This window comes from Natrix helvetica, assembly GCF_964273705.1.
Source record: "Natrix helvetica genome assembly, chromosome: 1".
NCBI classification, from domain to species: domain Eukaryota; kingdom Metazoa; phylum Chordata; class Lepidosauria; order Squamata; family Natricidae; genus Natrix; species Natrix helvetica.
This window is the reverse complement of record NC_138548.1, coordinates 15,412,874-15,435,490: the sequence shown is the minus strand read 5'-3', so window position 1 is coordinate 15,435,490 and position 22,617 is coordinate 15,412,874. Positions and strand designations below refer to the sequence as shown.

General features: G+C 43.8%; 1 protein-coding gene across 1 annotated transcript in view; it reads left to right on the top strand.

The window, feature by feature from the left end:
- The window catches only part of ZAP70 (zeta chain of T cell receptor associated protein kinase 70), a 38,771-nt gene that overhangs the window by 5,257 nt on the left and 10,897 nt on the right, over nt 1–22,617 (top strand). Inside the window, exons 2-8 of the mRNA XM_081959102.1 lie at nt 1,626–2,076; nt 4,046–4,206; nt 9,559–9,697; nt 12,384–12,465; nt 15,396–15,436; nt 17,414–17,468; nt 20,861–21,044. Of these exons, the coding sequence (XP_081815228.1) occupies nt 1,675–2,076; nt 4,046–4,206; nt 9,559–9,697; nt 12,384–12,465; nt 15,396–15,436; nt 17,414–17,468; nt 20,861–21,044 (1,064 nt within the window). The 5' untranslated portion in view covers nt 1,626–1,674. The remainder of the gene's footprint in view (nt 1–1,625; nt 2,077–4,045; nt 4,207–9,558; nt 9,698–12,383; nt 12,466–15,395; nt 15,437–17,413; nt 17,469–20,860; nt 21,045–22,617) is intronic.

The following is a 22,617-nucleotide window of genomic DNA, read 5'->3' as shown; positions in this document are numbered from 1 at the left end:
TCCCCTCGCACATATGTGCTAGTCGTTCCCGACTCTAGGGGGCGGTGCCCAACTCAGTTTCAAAGCAGAAGAGCCAGCGCTGTCTGAAGACATCTCGGTGGTCATGTGGCCGGCATGACTAAACGCCGAAGGTGCATGGAATGCTGTTACCGTCCCACCAAAGGAGATCCCTATTTTTCTATTTGCATTTTTAGAAGTTTTTGAACTGCTAAATTGGCAGAAGCTGAGACAAGTAACGGGAGCTCACTCTGCTACGCGGTGCTAGGTATTCGAACTGCCGAACGGCCGACCTTTCTGATCGACAAGCTCAGTGTCTTAGCCACTGAGCCACCGTGTCTGCTACTTTACAGGGATTTAGATAGATGGAAAATGTCTATACAGCAGTTGCAGCATAGAACCTGCATGAACAGAGCAGCCTAAATACAAGAGACTCGGTGCAAAAGAGGGAAGATATTGTTGTTTCTCTAGTTCTGTGCTTTGCCTGCTGTTACAACTGGGGTGTTTTAATCTTATTTAACAAGACAGTCCTTTTTACATTTTACCATCCAGATCAAACACATCGGCAAATAATACAAACTGTTACTGAGATTTTAAAGTATCTGTACACCTTTGCTTTTGCCTGAAGATTCCTTCACCGCAACAATTAACATTTTTTTCAATGTATTTTCGGTATATAGAATGCGTGAAATGCTTTTCTTTAGGGGGGCATAATCCTGACACCCACCAAGACACAATCTACCTGCTCTGTTTACTTGCAGCCATCCCTGGCTGGTTTCCTGCCACAATTTCCTGCTTAAGAATGTCACAAATGGCTGTTTTGACTTTGAAAAGAAGAGAAAAAAAAATACTTTGGGTTTTAGGACCGGATGGTGATGAGGTAAGAGTGTGCAGGTCCTAACAAGCCGGTTATGCTTAAACCAGGTTCTTTAAAGTCTTTCGGTGGTTTAGGAGTTTGAGTCTGTCCACCATTTTCTCACTGAACAGTAAGACAATAAATAACAACAATTACTTCTTCTTTCTTCTTTCTTCTTTCTTCTTTCTTCTTTCTTCTCTTCCTTCTTCTTCTTCTTCTCCTTCTCCTTCTTCTTCCTCCTCCTCCTCTTCTTCCTCCTCCTCCTCTTCCTCTCCTCCTCCTCCTTCTTTTTCTTCTTCTCCTCCTTCTCCTTTTTCTTCTTTCTCCTCCTCCTCCTCCCCCTCCCTCGTCCCCCTCCCCTCTTCCTCCACTTCCCCCTCTTCTTCCTCCAGTTTTGTCCATTGGAACTCATCAAACAGAAGTATGAGAATATAGAAATAACTCTAACCTTACATTTTTACTCCATCCTCCCCAGTTCTTAACCCTCAAAACTCCCATACGCATCTATCATTCAGCCTTCAAGGATTTGCAGGGACAGCAGCTTTCTGAGATGTGGTGTTGGTTTTTTTAAAGGTAAATAATCCAAGAATGATAGATAAGAGCATACTTATTTTGCTACTGTCCTCTTTCTACCAGCTAATCTGTTTCTGAAGATTGTTAGTTAATTAGGTAATCTTCTGGGAACTTCACAATTGTATCATTTTTGTCCAAAGGAAACTAAGGTATATATTTTCTTTTTTTGTTAATCATGATATTCACCTTTTTCTTTTAGACATCTTTAAACTACAGCACATTGTGGTGGAACCAGCAACGCTCTCCAGATGCCCAATCCAGCCGCCCACCTGCCTTTCTACTTTGGCAGCATCTCCCGGGCTGATGCAGAAGACCATCTCAAGCTGGCAGGGATGTCGGATGGGCTGTTCTTGCTGCGGCAGTGCCTTCGCAATCTTGGCGGCTACGTCCTCTCGGTGGTGCACAAACTCCAGTTCTACCATTATGCCATCGAGCGTCAGATGAACGGGACTTTTGCCATCTCTGGAGGGAAAGCCCACTGTGGCCCCGAAGAGCTCTGCGAATTTTATTCCAAGGATCCAGATGGACTTTGCTGTCCTTTGCGGAAGCCTTGCACCCGTCCTAATAGCCTGGAGCCCCAGCCGGGGATTTTTGACAACATTCGGGAGAATATGGTCCGCGAATACGTCCGGCAAACGTGGAACTTGGAGGTATGAGCATCGTTTTGATTTTATTTTTCATTAGGCAATGTCTTTCTTTTTATATGTTACACAATTTCCCTTAGAGATGGCTTACAAAATCAATCACTTGTTGACAAAAATAAATTCCCAGTAATGTTATATTTTATGTTACAGTATACACACATATACATACCCCCCCCACACACACACACAAAGGGAGAGGGGAGAGAGAGAGGGAGAGAGAGGGAGAGAGAGAGTTACACAGACAGACAGACAGACAGACAGCCATACACCACAAGGGCTATGCACATCTTGAAAATGATTTTGAAAGTCATACGAGCTCAATTTCTCTCTGCTACCTATTAAAGCCTCTATGTCTTTTTTCAGGTTTCTGAATTTGAAAAAAACAACATGGCTGTTTTAATGAACAGCAGCTGTGTTTGAATATGAGGATCTAGTAATCAATTAAAATAGTGAAATAACTGTTATGAGCAGGGGTGAAATTGAGCAGGTTCTGACAGATTCTGGAGAACGGGTAGCGGAAATTTTGAGTAGTTCAGAGAACCAGCAAATACCACTCTGGCTGGCCCCAGAGTGGGGTGAGAATGGAGATTTTGCAATATCCTTCTCCCAGGTGTGGGGAGGGAATGGGGATTTTGCAGTATTCTTTTCCCCTGCCATGCCCACAAGCCATGCCCACAGAACCGGTAGTAAAAAAAATGAATTTCACCATTGGTTATGAGCCATTTCAGGTAGTCAAAAAATTTAGGATGCTTCCTTCCAGTAAATCCTTCCAGAGGGGCAACATTTGCCAAGCCCAGCTGCAATGGTACAGGTAGTCCTTCACTTATGACTATTTATTCAGCAACTCTTCAAAATTATGACAGCGCTGAAAGAAGTGACTTATGACAGCCCTTACGACTGTCACAAAATCCCCATGGTAACATGAATACAATCCATGTACTTGGAGGTGGGGTGAGGAGTGGAGCCAGGGGTGAGTTTCTGCCACTTCTAACCTCTTCTATAGAAGAGGTTCCACAAATCTACCGTGCCATTTAGAACCGGTTTCAGCTCCCTCCCCTGCCCATCCGCACCACGCTTGCCCCGCCCACTGCTCACTGATTGGCTGGCTCCCCAATCGCCCCGCCCGCCTCTAAGAGTCCTATCTAAACCTTAAAGTCCACAAAGCTGTCAAGTTTGAACACCCCTGAGGTTTTTTTTCTAAAGGGTTAGGGGTACAAGGGTCTTGTAATTTGATAGCTTTAAGACTTGCACACTTCAATGCCAGAGTTCCTGAGCCAACATGACTGGAGGAAGAATTCTGGGAGTTGAAGTCTACAAGTCTTAAAGCTGTCAAGTTTGAACACCCTGGGGTTTTTTTTTCTAAAGGGTTAAGGGTGCGAGGGTCTTGTAACTTGATAGCTTTAAGACATGCGTGCTTCAAATGCCAGAGTTTCTGAGCCAACATTTTGGTTGCTAAGCAAGAGCGTTGTTAAATGGGTTTTACCACATTTTACAAGTTGGCTACGCCCACCCAGTCACATGACTGCCAAGCCATTCCCACTCAGTCATATGACTGGCAAGCCACTCCCACCCAGTCACATGGCAGGCAAGCCACTCCCACAAAGCATGCCACACCTACAGAAGAGGATCTAAAAATTTTTGAAACCCACCACTGGGTGGGGCACAACATAGAAGAATATTTCAGGTCAAAACTAATTTACCCCAAACCCTAAAATTTGCAGTTTAAATTCTACAATTTAATTCAGTTGAATGCAAAAGAGGAAAGGATATTCTAGGAACTATACATTCCTCCTCCAACTTTTTGAATTCAGATTGCTGAGAAAAAGACAAGATTGAAATTTATCAATTTATCCAAATATACTTTAGGCTGGAAAAAAAGCAAAGTTTCCATTCAGTTGTTACTTATCTCCCATGTTTTAATAATTCCCAAAAATTCAAAGGGTAATTTCTCTTCCACTCTTCTTTATTTTTATAGGGAGAAAATCTTGAAGTAGCAATCATAAGCCAAGCACCTCAAGTGGAGAAGCTCCTGGCCACCACAGCTCATGAAAAAATGCCTTGGTACCATGGGTCCATCTCCCGGGAGCAAGCTGAGAGCCGGCTCTACTCAGGAGCACAGCCTGATGGGAAATTCCTGTAAGCATTTAAGGATGCAGGGGGAAAAAAAATCACCTTTAGTTCTTGGAGAAATATTTTTCTCTCCACTCCCTACAGTTTCATATTCATATTTAAGATACACATTTGCACAATTTGTACACAGTAGGGATGCGGTGGCACAGTGGCTAAGATGCTGAGCTTGTCAATCAGAAAGGTCGGCAGTTCGGTGGGTCGAATCCCTAGTGCTGCATAACGGAGTGAGCTCCTGTTACTTGTCCGAGCTTCTGCCAACTTAGCAGTTCGAAAGCATATAAAAATGCAAGTAGAAAAATAGGAACCACCTTTGGCGGGAAGGTACTGTAACAGCGTTCTGTGCTCCTTCGGCATTTAGTCATGCCGGCCACATAACCACGGAGATGTCTTCGTACAGCACTGGCTCTTTGGCTTTAAAACGGAAATGGGCACTACCCCCTAGAGTCGGGAACGACTAGCACATATGTGCGATGGGAACCTTTACCTTTAGGTTTAGTTTTAGGTTTATTGGACTTATATGCCGCCCTTCTCCCAGAGGACTCAGGGCGGCGTACAACATAAGAACACATATTACAAAAGTTAAAAGAAAGATTAAATAAAATATCCAAGACAATTTAAAGACAATTAACCAGTGGAACAGCTTGCCTTCAGAAACAGTGGGCACTCCATCACTGTAGGTTTTTAAGAAGAGACTGGACAGTCACTTGTCTGAGATGGTATATGTTCTCTTCCCTGAGCAGGGGGCTGGACTAGAAGACCTCCAAGGTCCTTTCCAGCTCTATTCTATCCTATAATTTTACATTTTGGGAGTCTTGGCTATAGACAGTCCTTGACTTAAAGCCATTCTATTTATTGACCGCTCAGAATTACAACGGTGCTGAAAAAGTAGCTTATGATTTGTCCTCACACTTGCAACTGTCTCAGAATCCCCAAAGTCACGTGATCAAAATTTGGGTGCTTGGCAACTGTGATGTATATTTGCAATGGTTTCAGCATCCTGGGATCATGTGATCAGCATTTGCAACCTTCCCAGCCAGCTTCTGACAAGCGAAGTCAATGTGGGAAGGTGGATTCACTGAACAACCACATGATTCATTTAACAACCATGCTGACTTGTTTAACAACCGTGACAAAACATTCTGGGGTCATGGGATCACTTTTTGCCACCTTCTGACAAGGAAAGTCAACGGGGAAGGCAGATTCACCTAACAACTATGATACTAACTTAATTGCAGTGATTCACTTAGCAACAGTGGCCAGAACACTTATAAAATGGCAAAATTCCTTTAACAAGTGCCTTGCTTAACACCAGACATTTTGGGCTCAATTCTGGTGGTAAGTTGAGGGTACTCAATTCTGGTGGTAAGTTTACTTTACATGTATCAAACTACATGCAAAGTAATATATGAAACCTCAGGGCAGTAGAGCTCAACCAAAGCTTGCATTCTTTAGACCAAATTCAACCATGGATAATTGTTGTGGCCCAGCTGGATCCGGTTGAGCTGCTGATGGATTCGGATAGCGAGGAACCATATGAGTCTGCCCTGGACAATGTGGAGGACCCTGTGCAGGGTTCAGACTCAGAGCAGGGGCCAGAGAGGCTGGTTGGCCACAGGAGGTGCCTGAGACATGGAGCAGTGGGGAGGATCAAAGGCAGTTTGTTCCTGATGCTAGATTGAGAAGGGCTGAGAAATGGAAGCAGCAACTCCGTGGGCAAACTCAGAGAAGATGATTAAGGACAGGTGGTTGTGGATTGGCCCCTCCCAAGAGAGATTATAGGTGAGGCGTTGGGAGGGGACATTTGCAGGAAACAACTGTTCGAATTAGTAGTTAAGAATATCTATCTGTGTATTCTAGCCGTGTCTGTTTGTTTGGACTATCTGCATTGCTTCATTTGAATTATTTGGGTTGCTCTATTGAACGTGAGTTGTCTGGGCCCTCAGCCAAAGGATTTGTTATCTCAGTAATTAAACAGTGGCAAACAGCCAAGCCTGTGTTCTGGTTTATTCACAGGCATCTGGGGGTAGGGGTCAGAACAGATAATTATCTTCTATATATATATATATATATATATAAATAGCTGTGTGTGTGTGTGTGTGTGTGTGTGTGTGTGTGTGTGTGTGTGTTCCAGTATAACTCTGGAACACCTCGAGCAATTTCAAATAAACTTGGTACACAGATGACTTACTCTCTGGAAAAAAATACTGTGGGGAGTAAGACACCCCCAAACCTCTCGGTGTGTGTTCTGTTATGATACAGCCTGTTGTGCCTTAAAATGATTTCTACTGTGCAGTGCAGTGGAGTTGCCTTGATTGCGGCTTCACAGTACTCCACAAGGGGGCTACCTCTGGTAAGGGGGAAAAGCCAACATTAGAAATTACAATTTGTCCTGACATTTCCCCCCTATAAATAAATACCTAGGCAATGCTAGGTTATCAGCACTAGTAGGTGATTAAAAAACCACAGCCAAAGGCTTAAGTCAGTCATGTTTACACATTATGAATTGGATGTTAATGAATAATAGATACCCATTAATTCTGATTCATGGGTTGCCTCGTTGAAAAGATCATTCTATTCTGTTCCATCAGGGATTAGACTCACCAGAGATTTAGTCTGTCTTTGTTATAAATGATTGATTTTATGTTTAATGTACACAAAACCCAAACAGTATTTACTGCATAAACATTCATTAAAATTGGTGCAACTGCAGCCATTAAAATACTTTGGTTTGCAAGATATATTTGAATCAGTTGAGAAATGCCAAAATAATCTTTTAAAATTAGAACGTGTTTCAATAATCGTTTCTTAGCAATTAAAATCATTCCAATTAAAGATTTCAGTTGTTTAAAAGAAACGGAACTTTCTACTACAGAAAACCATGATGTTCCAGGATTTTGGAATATACTATCAGGCAATATCCAAGCCAGCTTTGTCATTAGCTTTTTCAAAATACCAGTTACCAGGATTTGTAATGAAAATATGTGCCTCTGTTTTTATATATACAATTACTATTTATACTATATTTATTTACACCACCAGGGAGCTGGTTTTCTAAAAATGGTCACATCTTTCTAAAAACTGCTTTGGCAGCAGGTTCTCAGTAGTTTTTCTAGGGAGTCCAATAAATCTCATTCTGTCAACAGTCCCAAATATTCCGAGAGCATCCAGTTCCAAGGCATTTTGAGAAAGTCGAACGACAGGCCTGGAGGCATTTCACGGGAAATTAAATTTGAACTGAGAAATCACCATATCTAAAGTAGACTTGTATATCTTTTTTTGATGGAGAATCTCTCAGTGCTTCCTAAGGAAGGGAGTAAAATTGATTACGTTTGCATTTAAATGCAAATGTATCTAGCCCAGTGGTGGTTCCTACCGGTTCGGCCCGGTTCAGCCGAACCGATAGTGGCAGCAACCCAGGCTGGCCACGCCCCCGAACCATTTGTCCAGGCGGTGCCTATGGCGCCAACATCTTGGGTTTTTTTGCTTCTGCGCATGCACAGAATAATTTTTATTGTACTGCATATGCGTGGGTAGCGCGCTCATGAGCAAACCGGCAGTAGTGACTGCCGGATCCACCCCTGATCTAGCCTTATATTTTCAAAGTGAAATATTCACTTTTTGCCCTCCATTATAGCAATAGTACCTAGACTTATATACCACTTTACAGTGCTTTACAGCCCTCTCTAAGTGATTTTATAGAGCCAGCCTATTGCCCTCAACAATTTTGGGTCCTCATTTTACCCACCTCGGAAGGATGGAAGGCTGAGTCAACCTTCAGCCTGGTGAGATTTGAACTGCCAAATTGCAGGCAGCCGGCAGGCAGCAGAAGTAGCCTGCAATACTGAATTCTAACCATTGTGCCACCACAGCTCTTTATGTTAAAATCTTATCTCCTGCAGCCTGACATTAAAATTGTATGTCTGAAATGTTTTTGCCTGCAGCAGACATAATTGATTGGTAGAATATTGTAATCTTGTTATGCATGTTACAATATAATGTGGTGGCTCAGTGTCTAAGATGCTGAGCTTGTCGATCAGAAAGGTGGGCGGTTTGGCAGTTCGAATCCCTAGAGCCACATAACGAAGTGAGCTCCCGTTACTTGTCCCCAGTGACGTGCAGTCAGGGGAGGCAGGGGAGGCACAGCCTCACCACTGTCATCATGAAAAGAAAAAAAAATGTAAAAGGAAAAAGCTGAGCTAGTTGCTGCCTCACCGTGGATGACTCTGCTTAACTGTTTAAAAAAGCCTCTAAAAAAGTGCCTTCTACTATGAGGCATGAGAACTGCATGTCTCATCTAGTCTGACTTTAGGCGTTTTATGATCACTTGAGCAGAGTTAAGCAAGGGTTAAAAGCCTATAAATTCCTGACGTAGGTGAGGCACGCAGTTCTCCTGCCTCATAGTAGAGGGTGCTCGTTTGGGCGGGGTTTCTTCAGAGGACCCGAGGCAAGAGCAGAGTTGAAATCCTCTCTGAAACAGTTGGAAAAAGTACGTGTGGGTCGGAGGGAGGGGGAGGAATTCAAACTTCATCCTCCTGGTGTGGGGCTTTGGGTAAAGGCTGGAGGGAAGGACCCTGGCTCACTTGTGTAGTTTGATTGCAGGCAGAGCCACGTTGCCTTTTCAAACCTGTAATTAGTGAAGCTGGGCTGGATCCTTCCAGGGATGGGGGAAAGTGTGTGTAGTCCAATCCAACTTCTGCATGTGTGTGTGTGTGTGTGTTTAAGAGAGGGGGGAGGGAGGGCGAGAGAGAGGAAGGAGGGGAAGGGAGAAGAAAAAGAAAAAGAAAGAAGAAAACTTCTTTTGCAAAGGAGAAAAACAAATGCTGTCACTTTAAATCGGAACTGAGCATGCCTGGCTGTGGAATTCTGGGAGTTGAAGTCCACAAGTCTAAAAAAATTTGAAACCCACCACTGGGTCAGTGCCTCACCAGCCATAAACCTCACCGCACTTCACTGCTTGTCCCAGCTTCTACCAATCTAGCAGTTTGAAAGCATGTAAAAATGGTGGGAACGTAACAGCGGTTCATGTGTTTGGAATTTAGTCATGCCGGCCACATGACCACGGAGACATCTTTGGACAGCGCTGGCTTTGAAACAGAGATGAGCACTGCCCCCTAGAGTCAGGAATAACTAGCACATATGTGTGAGGGGAACCTTTACCTTTGGTAAAGTTTCCTTGGTGCTCTCAGAACTTGGTTGTTTTCTTGCAACAGATGTTTCATTACTAAACTAGAAAATATCCTTAGTGCTGTTGATGTTTATGACGTTACCTAGTTTAACACTAAAAGAGTTGAAAAAAAATGAAGTACAGGTACATTGACTTACAATAGTCCATTTAGTGACCTCTCCCTTTCCTACCAGGTTGAGACAAAAGAAAGAACAAGGAAGCTACGCCCTCTCCCTTGTATACGGAAAGACTGTTTATCACTATCGAATAAAACAAGGAAAATCAGGGAAATACTCTGTGGAAGAAGGAACCAAATTTGATACGCTGTGGCAGGTGAGGTTGCAGTGAAGACAGAGGGGTCTGCTTATTTATATCCCACCTTTATTATGTTTACAAGTAACTCAAGGCAGTGAACATACCTTCCTCCTCCTATTTTCCCCTCTGACAATAATCCTATGAGTTGAATTGGACTGAGAGAGAATGACGGGTCCAAAGTCATTCTTAACTTTCATGGTTAAGGTAGAACTAGAACTCACGTTCTCTCGCTTTCTAGCCTGGCGCTTTACCCACTATTGGCTCTCCGGTTGGTAAGTGGGAAAAACTTACCAAAGTGGGATGAAGCTAAGATCCATCTCTTTGCATTGAAGTGAGTGATTATGTTGTGTGTTGGTCATATCACAGGTATCATTTCCCCGAAACTAAGACCCTATCTTTTTTTTGCCACCAAAAAGGTACCAGGTCTTATTTTCAGGGGATGCCACCCACTGGCTAACCTCACTTGTGTGTGTCACCCCTGGACTCCTTTTCGCCATCAGAGGCCTTCAGGAACTTCTTCTTCTGCAGCATGCAAGGCTTTCCTGAAAGTCTCTGCAGCCGATAGCAGAGCTCTGGACAGATCTAGAGCTTTGTTATCGGCTACAGAGGCCTTCAGAAAAGCCTTGCCGGCTGCAGAAGAAATTGGCCGGCGAGCAGTGGTGGGTTTCGGATCCCGGTGCAACCAGTATGATGCAACGGGGCCCAGTGTCCACCGCATGCATCCTTATCTCCTGCGATGCCTCCGCGAGCCTCCTTGACACTCTAGCTGCTCAGCGGAGTGTCGTACAGGCACTGTATGCGCCGTGCGCGGAAGCGCGGAAGTGCCGAAGACCTCAAATACAGGTACGGAAGATGGGCGGGCAGGTGGGCCCTTTGGAACACCGTACCGGAATGGTACCCGGTGCTCCCAGCAGGCACCGGTACACCCGTACTGGGGCGTACCACCTGCAACCCACCACTGCCGGCGAGGCAGGTGTTGGGATGCGCGAGGGCTGGCTACAACTGTCCAAAGGTAAGTAGTAAAGCAGCTCCACCACCCCCACCCTGGCTTAATTTTTACCCATGCACTCTGGAGTTGACAGGATCTTAATTAGGGCTTATTTTGTGTGTGGGGGGGGTTAGGGCTTACTTTCAGGGTAGGACATATTTTTTGAGAAAATAGGGTAGTTACAGTAGTCCTTGACTTACAACCATTTGTTTAGTGACCATTTGAAGTTACAACAGCACTGAAAAAAGTGACTTAGGACCATTTTTCATACTTAGAACCATTGCAGCATTCCCACAGTCACATGATCAAAATTTGGATGCGGGGCAACTGGTTCTTAATTCTCACTGTTACAATGTCCCAGGGTGATCACATGTTCACCTTTCATGACCTTTTGATAGGCAAAGTTAATGGGAAAGGTATTCACTTAAGAACCATGTTACTAATGTAAGAATGTGATTCACCCAACAGCTTGTGGCAAGAAAGGTCATAAAACAGGACAAACCTCACTTAACAACTGTTGCTTAGCAACAGAAATTTGGCAGTCATAAGTTGAGGATTACCTGTATTGGCCAAATGGAACCCAGGAAGGGCAGCTTTGCTCCAATAAGTTACTGTAAAATGTATTTCTGAGTTTTCCACATATCTTTTTGAGATGTTTAATTTCTCTTGCAGTTTCTCCGAGGGATGCAAGAAAATAGGGATGCCAAACAGGCAATTAAACTAAAAACCTTGATTGTTCATTAATTTTCTAGCCTCCTTGACTTGGTCTCTTCATACGTCGTCTTTAGTGAAGTGTGAAAACCAGTGTTTGCATTTCCTGTGTTGGATGAGGAGAGCACATCTTTCTCCTTCTGTCCTGGCCACTTTTTATAGAGGCTGGATTGAGAATGTTTTAACGAACTGAATCACTGTTTGGCAGTCATAAGTTGAGGATTGCCTGCAGTGCCTCAGATAGAAAGTCCATTCAGAGAGTGGTGAGGACAGTGGAGAAGATTGTAGGAAGCTCGTTTCCCATTATTCAGGATACTGCTTATGAGCGCTATGTGCTTAGAGCCCAAAGCATTGTTAGAGCCCCACACATCCATTTTACAGTTTCTGTTGCTCCCCTCTTAGGAGGAGGTTTCGAAGTATTTCTAGCAGGACCTCCAGAGTCTGTAACAGCTTTGTTCCTTATGCCATTTGCAGGATTCTTCCCCCCTCCCGCCATGTATATGTATACAGTACATTCAAACTAGACTGTGATTTTCTCTGTGTCATATATATATGTATATATATATGTATTTGTGTTACAACCCCTGGTATGCCCAAATATGGGAGGAAGCTCACTACTCCCTCTTTCTGTCCTTCGGCTCATTACAGAAAACCATCCAGGCAGAAAACCATATTTTATTTTTTAATGTTGCCTTTTTATATTTGTGTTGTATAATAGTCTCCCTTTATTTATTTATCAGCACAAATACAACACACACACATACACATACATACATACACACACACACACACACATATATATAGGGGAGGAGGTATATGCATAATGTTTAACTTTGGAGAGCTGACTGCAATGAAATTTCATTTTAATATATGCTGCTTAGTGTATATTTAAAGTGGTAATAAAGTTTTTTTCTCTCCTCTCCCGTCCTCTCCTCTTCCCTTCCCTTCCCATCCCATCCCTTCTCTCTCCTTTGATGTTGTTCTTCTTCAAAATTCTTTCACCAGCTGGTTGAGTACCTCAAACTCAAACCTGACGGCCTTATCTATTATCTGAAGGAAAGCACCCCAAATCCTGAAATGCAATCAGGTAAGATTTTAACTTCTCTCCTATCCCTGAGAAAAGGATTGGCACGTCTGCTTATTTCCTTCCCTGGGTATATGTTTTAGTTATCGTGAACTCTTTATTTTTTTAAAATTGTGTGACGGTTTTTTAAAAAGATCTGCAGAAAAGGATGGTCTCAGGGCTTTTCTAAGCTAACACCCTCCAGATGTTATAGGTTTCAACTCTTCAAATTTACTACCCTAGCATAGCACAAGGGGAAAAAGTCATATTGCGTAAGGGAAACTAGGAACTGATTGTTTACACTTCTGGAGGACTCCAATATACTGATGGATTTGGCATTTATTAGAGCAGGGGTCACCAACCTTTTGGACCTCAGGGACTACTACATTCATAATTTTACTTATGTTGCTTTATGCACGAAAACTTCAGAACCGGCTTTGCTTCTTCTCTGCCTATACGGGATTATCAGCAAAGTTATATTCTCAGTAAAATAATGTCCCAGGAGTTTCTTTTGCTGTATATGCATATTCCTATCCCCATTTTTCAGGGCAGTCAATTTTATAGATGTTTATATACATGACAGAAGGCAGTTATACAGGTGGTTCTTGGCTTACAGCCATTTGTTTAGTGACCGTTTGAAATTGGAATGGCATTGAAAAAAGTGACTTACAACAGTATGATGGTTGCAGTGTCTCAGGGTGATCACCGTCTATGTCTAACAAGCGAAATCAGTGGGGAAACAAATTCACTTAACAACCATATCATTAAATTAACAACGGCAGTGATTCACTTAATAACTGTGGAAAGAAAGGTCATACATTGGGGCAAAACTCACTTAACCATTCTCTTGCTTAGCAATGGAAATTTTGGGTTCAGCTGTGGTTGAGGACTACCTGTATGCCTTATCAGTCAGCCCATGTTATGCCTCTGCTTTGCAAACTGCACTGGCTGTCAATATCTTCCCAATTCAGTTCAATGGGGTAGTTGTAACTCTTCATGGCATGGGACCTAGGTTATTTCTGGGATTGCCTCTCTGAATTATATCTACACATCCAGTGGCTAACAACCGGTTTGTGACGGCCAACCTGATCCTGGGCGAACCAGTGCTTAAATTACACACACACACACCCTATCAAAGTGGACCCTGGGCTCTGTGCTGCAATGGAGAAATGGGCAATGGAGCCGCTGGCATGAGGGAAGGAGGAGCAGGGAGAAGAAAGAGGGAAACCGACATTCTCCTTCCCTTGTGCTGGCCGCTCCGTTGCCCGTTTCTCCATTGCAGCACAATGCCCAGGATCTACTTAGCAGGTGGGGTGGGGTGGGGGTAAGTTAACAACTGGCTTGCCTGAACTGGTGCAAGCTGGCTGAATCCCACCACTGTACCCATCCCATCTAGTCCAGCAGAAGAGGCATGCTCTGGGTCCCGTCTATTAGGGAGTGTCATCTAGCAGGGCTCAGGAAGAGTGTCTTTTTTTGTGATGATGCCCATCCTTTGGAGATCCATTCACCCCACCCTGAGATCATATTGGTCCCCCTGACCCTGTCAACCTTTCACAGGGCCTTAAACTCATGGTTCTATCCTCAGGCCTGGGTGGTGAGGAAGTGTGACAGACTCTATACAACATTATCACTGATACGTTTGTTTTCATCCCAGTTATAGTTTATATGTGTTGTCATTTTCTGTTTTTTCTTAAAAAAAATGCTTTATATTGTTAGTTGCTCAGAGCCATGAACTTCTGAAGGGGAGCCATGCCAAATAAAAGAATGAACCACTAGGGGGCACTACATGATCAGTTTGGTTCTTGTTGGAACTCATTAGGTATAGGCAGCCCTTATATGTCAGGTATGTATGTATGTATGTATGTATGTATGTATGTATGTATGTATGTATGTATATGTATGTATATAGGTGTGTGTATGTATGTATGTATGTGTATGTATGTATGTGTATGTATGTATGTGTATATACATACATACATACATACATACATACATACATATGCTGGTCTTGTTGTATTCAGGTCTTTTCCCAACCCGAATACAACAAGACCAGCACACCTACACCTGTGAAAATCTACGAAAACATATATATATATATATATAATTAAGGTTAATCTCCAAAATATAAGGTTAATCTCCAAAACAGAACACTTCAACAAGAGAATAATTATGGAAGCTATCGAAATAGAGAAACACCCCCACAACATGAATAACCATGACAATACCTCCCGCCTACCAGACATCTGGAAACCAGCCCTAGTCAACAAACAAGCCCCACCCACCACCCAGGCTGTTACAACATGAAACAACAATGGACACACAGCCAGCACCAATCAGCACCAATCTACCAATCATGGTACAACCGCATAACCAATCATTCCACTTACTGAAACAAAGCCAGCACTCCCCCCGCCACCAAGATTTATAGAAAGACAGCAGCTCCAATCATACTTTAAGCCCCAAATCCAGCCTGAAGATGGCGAGTGAGACCTCGCTGAAATGTTGCCAAGACAATCTCAATCTTACACGGGAAAAGACCTGAATACAACAAAACCAGCATACCTACACCCGTGAAAATCTACGAAAACAATATATGTATGTATGTATGTATGTATGTATGTATGTATGTATGTATGTATGTACAAGTAGTCCTCAACTTATGATCACAATCAAACTCAAAATTTCTCCTTTGACTTTCCCCTTTGCTTGTCAGAAGGTTGCAAAAGAGGATCAGATGACCCTGGGATACTGCAACTGTCATAAGTACATGCCAGTTTCCAAGCATCTGAATTTTGATCATGTGATTACAGGGATGCTGCAATGGTTGTCGGTGTGAAAAACAGTCATAAGTCACTTTTCTCAGTTCCATTGCAAATTCAAACGGTCACTAAATGAATTGTTGTAAATGGAGTCTGCCTGCATACACAAACCAATTTCACTATTGTTCTTTTCAGCAGCTGCAACTCCAGTGCCACCAGCGCATCCATCTGCATTGGTAAGTGTGGTCTTCATTTGCTCAGTGAATGCTTTTATGGATCACTTCTCATCCGCGTTGCCCGCAAAAGCATTTAGAGCAGTGTTTCTCAAACTTGGCGACTTTAAGTCCTGTGGACTTCAACTCCCAGAATTCTGGGAGTTGAAGTCCACAGGACTTAAAGTCGCCAAGTTTGAGAAACACTGATTTAGAGCTATCATAAAACAACCTAAAAACAATCCTCTCCAAAGAGAGAAATCAGAGGGACTAAGCAGTGAGGAAGAACAAACTAACAAGATGAAAGAATTATCATTATGGCAGAGAAGTCATAAAGTGGTTGACTCAGTGACAAGGGAGGATAGATGATAGATAGATAGATAGATAGATAGATAGATAGATAGATAGATAGATAGGTAGGTAGGTAGGTAGGTAGGTAGGTAGGTAGGTAGGTAGGTAGGTAGATAGGTAGGTAGGTAGGTATAATTTAATGTGGCAAACAGTTCCATTGGCTCTTACAGTCAGAAAGTTCCTTCTGATGCCTAGCCTGAGGGTGGGTGAGTGGGTGGGTGGGTGGGTGGATGGATACATAGATAGATATAATAGAGATAGCTAAATAGCTAGATATAAGATAAATGTCTGTCTATAAGATATATAGAGGTAGGTAAGTAGGTAGGTAGGTAGGTAGGTAGGTAGGTAGGTAGGTAGGTAGGTAGGTAGATGGATGGATGGATGGATGGGTGGGTGGGTGGGTGGGTGGGTGGATGGATACATAGATAGATATAATAGAGATAGCTAAATAGCTAGATATAAGATAAATGTCTGTCTATAAGATATATAGAGGTAGGTAGGTAGGTAGGTAGGTAGGTAGGTAAGTAGATAGATAGATGATAGATAGATAGATAGATAGATAGATAGATAGATAGATAGATGATAGATAGATAGATAATAGATAGCTAGATAGCTAGATAGCTAAATAGCTAAACTCAAAGGACTCCTTTATTGAGTACATCATTTTGGCACAGTTGAAAAACAAACCAGCTCTGGCTATTTCCCGCACTTTCAGTATAGTTAAGGATTAGATGCCCCCCTCCCTCCTTGTCACAGGTCACATTGTCGAATGACGTGTTCTGGTTTTCCCTTGCTAACCTCTTCCAGTCTCTGGCCAGCACCTCTTAGGATAACCTTGGTTCCCACGAGATAATATCCTCCTTTCAAAGTGTGTCAAGCTGAGAAACGGAGAAAATGCGAAAGGCCCAATCCGTTTAGAAGTTGGCACAGGGTGGGGAGGGGGAGTGAGCGAGCAAGATATTGTTAGTGGACTGCTATTCTGATGAGCCCCATACCAGGGGTGGGTTCCTGCTTCTTTTACTGCCGGTTCGCTCAGGGAAGCACACTTAATGCAGTAGTGAAAAAAATTGCTTTTGTGCATGCAGAAACAGGATGGCAGAGCCTAGGGTGCTGCCAATAGAACCATTTCGGGTGGCGTGGGTGGTACTCGGCTGAGCCGGTCCGAACTGATAGGAACCCATCTCTGCCCCATACCCACCAGTTGCCAGGACAATCCTATTGAAGTCATTTTATGGAAAATATTGGAAAGGATGCCAAAAAAGATAAAATTGGAGCAGGATTTAAACCCCAATTCAGACACGCAACTCCCTGGCTAGATTTAGGATCCCTTTTGATGGATTGGGTCATGGATAGGCACACACAGGCTTAACGGTAACAACAGCTCTTTATTAAGTACAACAAGTGAGAACAATCCAGCGAAGGTTGAGTCTGACAGCAGCCCTTTTATAGGGAGCTGTCAGACCCTTCGACCAATAGGCTTAAACCTCTGTTCCCGTCGGAACTGAGGACCTGGGTGGAAACCACTGTAGTTAGAGCAAGTATCTAACACCTTTATCCCCTTTTATTTGCAGAGTTATTGAACAGCTGAGTGGATGCATATTTTTTGCCCTGAATTTATCCAATGTGTAAACTCTGCTCTGATTTTCCTAGGCTGGTCGGAGATTCACACCTCAGAACTCAGATGGATACACACCAGAGCCGTTTGGTGAGTTTGACAACAGTATTAGCAGATGCAGCATAAAGATAAAATGTTTACCGTATTTTTCAGAGTATAAGATGCACCATTCCTCCCCCCCCAAAAAAAAGTGTGTGAAAATTTGGGTGTGTCTTATACACCGAATGTAGCCCCACCCACCCACACCAGAGGCCAAAAACGCAAGGCATGGAGGTAGCGATGGTCTGTGGCAATCCCTGCAGCCTGGGTTGGGGGTATTCGAGCAGTCCAATCCACCCGCCAATCAGCTGTGCTGAATCAGGCTGCAATAAGTGCTGAAGCTGACCTGGCTGGTCAGAGTTTGCAGCAACAATCACATTCAGAGAGCACAGTAACTGATTCAGCAGGATTCAAAATAATAATAATATACAATACATTACCAAAAGCAGGTTTTCCATGGTAGCAGTAAATACAAGCAAAACACAAGCAGTTTCACTTTCAGTTCTTGTCTAAGCCAGGCTCCTTTCTGTCTCCTTGTTGCTCACAAAGCAAATTTCAGAGTCCAAATAACCCTCATTGGTAGTAAACAGGGGGTCGTGTGTGGGTGTGCCATACCCATAATGCTATGAGCATGACACCCCCCACACACAAGCGCATGTGCGTGGGACCAGCAACCCCCCCACTTTTGGCATGGTTTTTACGGTCTCCCCAGGCTCCAGAGGTTTTCTAGGAGCCTGGGGAGGGTGAAAACAGCCTCCCCTTCCGGACACCCTCTGGAGGCATCAGGAGCTTCCCTGAAGGCTCCGGAAGGCAAAAAAACTGACCTATGGGGAACCCGGAAGTTTGGGAATGGTGACTTCCGGTTTGTCCATAGGGCTGATTTTCGACCTCCGGAGCCTTCAGGAAAAACGGCCCTACGAGCAAACCGGAAGTGATCATTTTTCACCCTCCAGGGCCTTCAGGGAAGCCTCCTGAAAGCTCCAGAGGGTGAAAAATGGCCCTAAGAGCAAACTCTGCCTAATGGGCTAATTTGTCAAGGACAGGGAGTCACAGAATGTCATTCAAGAGAGGTATTAACAGAATAACAGTCTTAAATGGTATAGGACTGGCAAGTAACTTTCGGTTTGTTCGTTGGGTCATTTTTTGTCCTCTGGAGCCTTCAGAGAAGCCTCCGAAAGGCTCCGGAGGGTTTAAACCAGTCCTACGAGCAAACTGGAAGTCCGTCCCCTAACTTCCGGTTTGGCCGTAGGGCCGGTTTTAAGCCTCCAGTAGGCCTCCGGGAGTGGTGGGAGGATGTTTTTGCCCTCCCCAGGCTTCTATAAAACCTGGGGAGAGCAAAAAAAGACTTTAAAAAAGGCTGAACTCAGCTGGCCAATGCATGCATGCGCGCTGGCCAGCTGACATGGCAATGCCTCGCGTGCCCTGACAAATGGCTCCCATAGGTTCACCATCCCGATCCTATACCACTTCAGACTGTTATTCTGTTAATACTTCTCTTGAATGATATTCTGTGACTCCCTGTCCTTGACAAATTAGCCCATTAGGCAGAGTCAATGCAGAAACCAAGACCAACTCTTACTTGTACTAAGAATTACTATTGCAATCTTCTGTCTGAAAACAAGACATGGCAATACAATTCCTGCAAGAAATCCTCAAAGGGTACTCAGCTAGCTTACATTAAAAAAAAAAAAATCTTGTTAGTTTGTGGTTTATAAGGTCGCACCCACTGTTCAGGCTGCAACCTGTCTTGGAAAAAAGTTTATTGTGTTTTTAATAAAACCCCACAGCATCATGAACCCAAAACATGTATTTACGTTCTGCTAGTCTCTGTGTAATCTCAGGTTGAAAAAAATATCTTTTTGGCCATTTCATAAAAAAAGCATTTGAAACTTACTTATGTTTCCATTATGGGACACGGTGGATCAGTGGCTAATACTCTGAGCTTGTCGATCAGAAAGGTCAGCAGTTCGGCGGTTCGAATCCCTAGCGCCGTGTAACGGAGTGAGCTCCCGTTACTTGTCCCAGCTTCTGCCAACCTAGCAGTTCGAAAGCATGTAAAAATGCAAGTAGAAAAATAGGGACCACCTTTGGTGGGAAGGTAACAGCGTTCCATGCGCCTTCGGCGTTTAGTCATGCCGGCCACGTGACCATGGAGACTTCTTTGGACAGCGCTGGCTCATCGGATTTGTAACGGAGATGAGCACTGCTCCCTAGAGTCGGGAACAAATAGCACATATGTGCGAGGGGAACCTTTACCTTTCTTTCCATTAAAAAATAATAATAAAAAGTAGTACTATCAGTGGCCACATGAGGGTGTAAAGTAATACATACTGCACAATATCCCTAATAGAACAGAACATTAGGATGCTGTACATTATGTGTTACTTTATCATCCTCTTGTGGCCACTTGTGGAGTTACTTTTTTTGAAACAAAATACTTTTGACTTCAGAAGCTCAGCACCAAGTACCTGGTTAATATTTTCCCGTGGTTCCACCAGAGTAATGTCCTCCTATGGGAGGTTTGCTTAGTTCTAACTCCATTTGCCTTCTGGAAGAAGTTGGGGTTTTCTGAAAGGGATTGTTATGAAACCGTCTGAATAGTTGCTGGTGGGTTTTAGTTATTTTAGATATTGTATTTTTAGATATTGCATTTTAGATTTTGTATTTTTGTACATCTTGTGTTTTTTTTAAAGCACTGGATAGATTATTTAGCTTGTGGTGGGGTAGAAATTATACAAATTTGCACACAGGCACATACACATGGATGCTCTTTGTGGCCAATTAGATGCTTCTTGGGATGTTCACGACTAGGAAACAAAGCTTTTCCCCAGCATTATTCTCCCTCAGGTCATAGTTGGAGGCCAGCTGTCTTCAAACTAGAACAGAGATCCTGAGCCAACATTTTGGTTGCTAAGCAAGAGCGTTGTTAAGTGAGTTTCACCACATTTTACAAGTTGGCCATGCCCACCTGGTCACATGGCTGCAAGCCACTCCCACAAAGCAGACCACACCTACAGAAGAGGTTCTAAAAAATTTGAAACCCACCACTGCTCTAGTTTGAAGACAGTTGGCCTCCAACTATGACCTGAAGGAGAACAATGCTGGGGAAAAGCTTTGTTTTTCCCCCAGGACCTCAAACCATGTGGTCCTGTCCATCATCCATAAACCTTCTTTCCAAGCAATTTCCATGAATCCAGTGTCTTTTTTCCCACTTGGAACTGAACCCAGAAGGACGTTTCTTCTAACAGGTTAATCAAAGTTCTGTTCAATTTCAATGAAACATAAATTGGCTTACTCTTCAATTTTACAGGAGCCAATGTCGCTAATACAACACGGGTAGCTTGAATTGAACCTAGGAGGAGGGGAAATTGTGAAATAAGGAAGGGGATCTTCAAACACGAAAACCGCAATTAATCTCCTTTATTTTCTTGGGGATGGAATAGGAGCAGGGAAAAAGACTCGGATCTTGCCCATGGACACATCATGTTATGAAAGCCCATACAGTGACCCCGAAGAACTCAAGGACCGGAAGCTATTCTTAAAAAGGAGCAGTCTGATGATAGATGAAGTGGACCTGGGAGAGGGCAACTTTGGGTGTGTCAAGAAAGGAGTTTACAAAATGAGGAAGTAAGTGCGCCCCATGTTTTGGGGTACATTTCTCTTAATGTGCTGAGACAAGATCTCTGCAGTTTTCAGAAGTTGCTATTCCCTGAGGAAAAATCAAAAATTGTTTTGTTTGTCTTTTGCAGGGGATTCCTTAAATTTGGAGATAATTTGGGGGTGGATGACATAACTTGGTGGAGGGAAAGTAGCTATGGTCTTTTTTTTTTGCCCCCCCCCCCTAAGCATTCCTAGGTCCCTCTTTCCAAAATAACAAATAACCTCACCCACTTTAGGACAGTATTCTTGACTTGATATGAAAACCTGGCCCAGTTCTCAAGTGGTCTACACAGAGAGTGGGATACAACACACAGCAGTGGTGGATTCAATTTTTTTTACTACCAGTTCTGTGGGCGTGGCTTTGTGGCAGGGACGTGCGGTCAGGGGAGGCAGGGGAGGCAGAGCCTCACTGCTCTCATCATGAAAAAAAAGGGAAAGGCGCTGAGGAGCCTCAGGGAATGGGACTGTGTGAGCCGCGGTCCCCTTCATGTTGACTCAGGAAGGCGGGGAATGGGACCACGTGTGCAGGACAGAGGGAGGTGCAGGATGCTCCTCTAGCCTCAGCCTCCCTCCTGCACACGTGGTTCCATTCCCCGCCTTCTGTTGAGTTCTGACGCCAGAGCTCATGTTCCAGGGCGAATGCGCATGCGTGAGCGGCTCCCTTCCTCGCACTGAGCAATGGCAGGTTTACAGGAAGTTGCTCGCGAAAGCAGAAAGTGCGATGGACTTTTCAGACTGTTGGCTACCATTTCCCTGCCAGCTCGCTCGCGAAAGGACCCTGGAAACAGAGTCATGGCCAGCGCCTTGTTAAGAATTCCCCGCCTTCCTAATGACGTCACCAGCCTCACCAGCCATAAACCTCACTGCACGTCACTGCTTTGTGGGCATGGTGTGGCTTTGTGGGCATGGCAGAGGAAGGTTACTGCAAAATCCCTATTCCCTCCCCACCCCACTAACCTGCTTTCCAGCTCCGTTCTCCTGTTCAGGGCAACAAAAGAAGATCAGCTGGGAGGCTGGGAGGCAGCCAGTCTATTAGCCAGCTCTCTAACTACTCAAAATGTCCACTACCAGTTCTCCAGAAACCGTCAGAACTGGCTGAATACTACCTCCGGCATACAGTCACAACATGGGAGTGTTGCAGAAAATGACAGGCTTAGACTTCTCAGGGTACAGGAAAAGTTTATTTGGCAGCCAGATTCAGAAAGCTAGCACATGGCTAACATTGCAAATTCTGGAACCACCTTCATTATCGAAGCACGCGTTCTTCTACATTCTCAAAAGCAGCGCAACACGGAAATACTTAACTCATCTCTTATTGGTTATTTTGGGGGAAAAGCCTTATAAGTAGATGGGGGTCTTACTTCCCCTTTTGTTCTTGGGACACAGGTATGGACTACGTGTCATTAACAAACTTTATTTGAAACTTGTGGTTTGGACTTTTGACATAGGGACATTGGCTAGAATATATTGTGGTTAGAGGCTGATGACATTTCCTCGTCCCTTTAAGCAAGCTTCTAACTGTCCCTTTTATGCCACGTCT